General features: G+C 41.3%; 1 protein-coding gene across 1 annotated transcript; it reads left to right on the top strand.

Annotated features, from left to right (window-relative positions):
* The first annotated feature begins 227 nt into the window (after positions 1-227).
* ZNF354C (zinc finger protein 354C) lies at positions 228-5120 on the top strand. Its single transcript, XM_006874466.1, is given in 5 exon segments — positions 228-254; positions 2272-2398; positions 2859-2954; positions 3695-5017; positions 5020-5120. Coding segments are annotated over 5 exon segments (1674 nt in total).
* Positions 5121-5424: the final 304 nt, after the last annotated feature.

Below are 5424 nucleotides of genomic sequence, written 5' to 3'. Positions count from 1 at the left end.
ATGTTTTGAGATCGTTTGTTGTGTTTGAGATCTTTTGTTTCTCATTTCCAGTAGTTATGTGTGTGTTTTTTTATCCTTCATTGGATGTTTTTTGTTGTTTTATTAAGCTTACTGGGTGTCTCCTGGTGGATATGATCAGGAGATAGGCTTCCCTTTTCCCTTAGCAGCAGTTATTGGCTTTTGTCTCAATGGTGGAATATTATGGGGTATTCTTGTAGCTTAGCTACATGGCCATAATTGTTGTCTCTTGTCGGGTAACATAGGGAGAAAAAGCTCACCCCTCCAGGAAAGATGTGTGATCAAAAGGACCAATAGCAGAAGCAATATAAAAGCAGAGACAAAACCCACCACTTTGAAGCAAAAATAAAACTGTGGCCAAATGTCCACAGGCAGTGTGTGTGCATGGTAGAAGCCTCCAGCAGTGGGTGGGGGTGTCTGCCCTCTCAGGCCCCACTTCTAGTCACCACTGTAGAGGTGCGCAGATAGATATTGAGAAGTTAATGGGAGAAAGATTATCCACTATTTTTGTCTCTGAAGGTAGCTTAGATATCTGCATGTGCACAGCATAATTCTTGAGGTAGTTGCATCCTTTTATGTTGGGGTTTTAAAGAATGTTCTGTGGTTTGTCTTTCAGGCCTGATGTGCTTGCTTTTCTCTTGCTATATAGGCCTGGGTAAGGGTCCTGCACAAGGATCTCCAGTAGTGCAGTGGTCACGAATCAGTCTGTAAACCACAAGGTCAGTAGCTCAAAACCACCAGCTGTTCTGCAGGAGAATGACAAGGCGCTTTGCTCCCACAAAGACCCACAGTCTCAGAAACCCCGCACAGGGTCACCATGAGCTGGAACCGACTTCATGGCACACAGCCACCAAGGATCCCGCACACGTCAACTTTAGGGCTGCGACCCCAACGCTGATGTCATAACTAGCCACCAAGCTCCTTCTCTCTGTACTGTGGGAAAACTGTGGGGTCAGCGCTGGACTTATTTTTTGGGGGGTGGGGGGTGCGCACCCACTCGCCTGAAGGCATCTGGGCTGGGCAAAGAAGGTGCGACAGGGAAGAGGAGGAGAAAATGTGTAGAATCTCCCACACCACTTTTTGCAAATGTCTCTGCACCGCTTTTAGCACAGGTTCCCTGTGCCGTGTGGCTGTAGCCCTGCCCTCTGAACTCTGCCCACGCGGGGTGGCTGCAGAGGGCGTCCTGTGTCCAGAGATTCTTAACTCGAAATATTTTCCTCTATATCATGAATTTTTCACTTGTGAGTGCGGGAAACTGACGTCCTGGACCTTATGGTAGATCCAGAGATCTGGTGTTGTTCTGTGAGCATAGCTTCTATGAGTTTTCAATCCCTCCCCCATGGAGCCTTTCCTACCTGGCTGTCTCTGCTGCCCGCCAAAACCGGAAACCGTGATTTGGGTTTTGAGTGGAAGAGTTGAGGCAAATATATATACTCAGTCACTTGAAAAATCCCAGGTTAGAACTTAAATTCCTTGTTGGCAGGGACTATACCATTTTTTTCTGCCCCCACAGCACCAGGCATATGTCTGTGCTTCCAAGGGTGCTCAATAAATATTTGATGGGTGTTCTTTAAAATAAAACCCACAATTTTTTATTTTAATACTTACATCCTGAGAAATTTTCAGATTTGTTTGCTGCACATCCTGATATCACCTTTCTGTGACATTTGAAGAAGAAGATAGTCATTGATAAACAAAATTGGGTTTTGTGTTGCAGGTTGTTATTGGGTGGAATCGAGTCAGTACTGACTCACAGTGACCCTATGCACAACAGAACAAAACACTGCCTAGTACTGTGTCAACCTCATAATCTTTGTTACATTTGAGGCCATTGCTGCTGCCATTGTGCTACTCCATCTCGTTGGGGTCTTCCTCTTTTTCTCCGACCCTCCTCTTTACCAAATGTGATATCTTTCTCCAGAGACTGATCCCCTCATGATAATGTGTCCAAAGTATGAGAGATGAAGTTGGGCCATCCTGGTTTCCATGGAACATTATGATTGTACTTCTTCCAAAACAGATTTGTTTGTTTTTTGGCAGTCCATGGTACTTTTAATGTCCTCCTCTAACACCACAATTCAAACGCATCAATTCTTTTACAGTCTTCCTTATTCACTGTCCAACTTTCACATATATATGAGGTTATTGAAAATACCATGGCTTGGGGCAGATGCACCTTAGTCCTCAAACTGACATCTTTGCTCTTGAATACTTTAAAGAAGTCTTGTGAAGCAGTTTTGCTATTTGTTACAGGAGTCAGTGACATTTAGGGATGTAGCTGTGCTCTTCAGCCAGGAGGAGTGGTTGTACCTGGACCTTGCTCAGAGGACCCTTTACCGGAATGTGATGCTGGAGAACTACAGAAACCTGGTCTCACTGGGTAAGAAGCCTTCCTCTGATGCACAGTCTGCCGTGGGGACATCCTATTTCCTCTCAAGGAGGAAGGGCTTTGCCAGTTTAGCCTTTAGGTGGGCTCACAGAATGGTGGTTGCTATTCCCCTTGTGCTGAGCTAGGTTTCAGCCTGGTAGACTTGATGATGGGCATCTTTACTGCACTTTTCCTTTCTCCTGCTTCCTTGGCTCTATCCCTTGCATCTTTCAGGGAGCTCTAGCTTACAGGCATGTATAGCCAGAGCCCTAACTTTCTTTTCAAGACCACCTCCTACTATCCTCTTTGTGACAGATTTCCATCCCTTCATTGAGCATACGTCTCTTCCTCCATTGACTATTCTCTGTCCATTGACTATTCTCTGCACTAGAGACTCTGGGGCTGGATCTGAGGGTAGCATGACAACTCATGTCTGCAGCCTGTGTAGTTTCTTTTTCTTGTTCATAAACAGGGATTCCATTTTCAAAACCAAAAGTCATCTCCCAGTTACAGCAAGGGGAAGACCCCTGGATGATGGAAAAAGGAACTCCTCCAGGCACCTGTCAAGGTGAGTGACAGAACAGTGTGAAATAGGCATCGTGCATTCTGATGGTCTGGGTGCTGGTCAGTGAAGAGACTACACTCAGGAGACACTGGCAGGGGCCTCCTTGATGTGCCGGCCAGGTGGAAAACGCTGGGGAGGGGCATGCCCTCTTTATCTGTTTCATTCCTTGGTCTATCACATTAGGAGTTGATTTCTCCTAATACAGGTACACTTTAGTCACATTTCCTTTATAATCTCTATGCAGAATGTAATATATAATGAATAAAAGTTTGTGGTTCTTTTGTCTTCTACTTCATGGTCTCTTTGGGTAAGGGGGTTTGTCTGTAATGAAGAATCTGCCATAGGTATACTTTAACTCCCTCTTTGAGGTTTAGATTGTGGTGATCTCTATTCTACCATGTCCCTTTAGTAGTTGAAACTAGGGTTGAAAGTGTACATTTCAATTTGACCTTAACATCTGACATTTTTCTGTATCCTTATAGCATCATTTCAACCTGTTCTATGTCTAACTTTTCTTCGTTTCATTTTTATTGTTGATTTGTCCAGTGAGTTCGCCTACATCATTCACTTAGCCTATTTACTTCTACTTCCATTATTCCATCCTGTTTTGCTCCAGATTCAAGTCCATTTTTTGAAATCAGGTTTTATCAAACTTCTTTTGTGATTCCAAATTTATTGTCCCTCTAATACATCATTTTGACTCTTTCACAAGAGTAGGCATTAATTCTTCTGATTCATTCCAGGTGTCAAGATGGAGCCTCAAATAGAAGTACTGCCTTCTAGCCAAGACATTTTTACAGAAGAAACATCTCAGGAAATAGTAATGAAAAAAGCCATTAAATATGGTCATTGGAACACCACGTTTAGTGAAACTTTGAATTTTGATAGAAGGCTAGAACAGGAACAACAAAAGAAACATCTCAGGCAAATGGTAGCCTCCTACAAGAAAACCTTCAGTGGGTATGGAAAACATAAAAATCTTGAACTGAGAAAAGACTTGTTTATAAATACAATTCTTGTTAGACAACAATGTGTTCCTATAGAAAGGATACCCAGTCCATATTATACTTTTGGGAAATATTTTAAACAAGATTTTGATCTAATGAAATGCTTCCAAATTTATCCAGGAGTAAAACCTCATATTTTTAGTGAATATGGCAGGAGTTTCAACTATAGTCAACACTATCTTGAACACCAGAGAATTCATGCTGGTGAGAAACCCTACAGATGTAACGAGTGTGAGAAATCCTTCAGCCATAGGTCATCTCTTCTTGCCCATCAGAGAATTCATACTGGAGAGAAACCTTACAAATGTAACGAATGTGAGAAATCATTTAGTAGCAGTTCAACCCTTATCAAACATCTGAGAGTACATACTGGAGAGAAACCCTATCAATGTAGCGAATGTGGTAAATCCTTTAGCCAGTGTTCAACCCTCACTGTACATCAAAGAATTCATACTGGAGAGAAACTCTATAAATGTGGTGAATGTGATAAGGCTTTTAATTGCAGAGCAAAACTTCATAGGCACCAAAGAATCCATACAGGTGAGAAACCTTATAAATGTAGTGAATGTGGAAAAGGTTACAGCCAGTTTACATCCCTTGCTGAACATCAGAGACTCCATACTGGAGAACAACTATGTAACTGCATGGAATGTGGGAGAACCTTCACACGCATATCAACTCTTATTGAACATCAGCGAATTCATACTGGACAGAAGCCTTATCAGTGTAATGACTGTGGCAAAACCTTCAATCAATATTCATCCTTCAATGAACATCGGAAAATTCACACTGGGGAAAAACTTTATAAATGTGAGGAATGTGGGAAAGCTTTTCGTTGCAAATCCAACCTTTATAGGCATCAGAGAACCCATACTGGAGAGAAACCTTATCAGTGTAATCAGTGTGGAAAAGCTTTTAGCCAGTATTCATTCCTAACCGAACATGAAAGAATCCATACTGGAGAGAAACTCTATAAATGTATGGAATGTGGAAAGGCCTACAGTTACAGATCCAACCTTTGTAGACACAAAAAAGTTCATAATAAAGAAAAATTCTATAAATAAAAGAATATGAAAACCTTTTATCTATAGCTCCTTGCTTACTTACTTATCATAATTTTCTTAGAGGAGATAAGCTCAGTGAGATTGAATTTATCTCATAAATGATCCAAGACCTCTCTGGTAAATAATGAGGGGGATAATATAAAGGAGTTTTTAAAAGTTCACTTTAAAAACTTTTTTTTTTCCATTAAAAGATAATGGAAACTATCCATTATCTTTTAATTCCACTTTTTACAAACTTTTGAAGCCCCCTAGTAACTAAGGCACAAACTTCTCATAGATTATTTTTTACCTCTACAAGAAATATGCATATTGTTCTTAGGTTCATCAAGTTGGTTGCAACTCATACAGACAGATGAACGACTGGCCAGTCCTTTACCATCCTCACAGTTACTGCTGTGTTTT

This window comes from Chrysochloris asiatica, unplaced genomic scaffold, assembly GCF_000296735.1.
Source record: "Chrysochloris asiatica unplaced genomic scaffold, ChrAsi1.0 scaffold00279, whole genome shotgun sequence".
Taxonomy (NCBI): domain Eukaryota; kingdom Metazoa; phylum Chordata; class Mammalia; order Afrosoricida; family Chrysochloridae; genus Chrysochloris; species Chrysochloris asiatica.
This window is presented reverse-complemented; position numbering and strand designations above follow the sequence as displayed.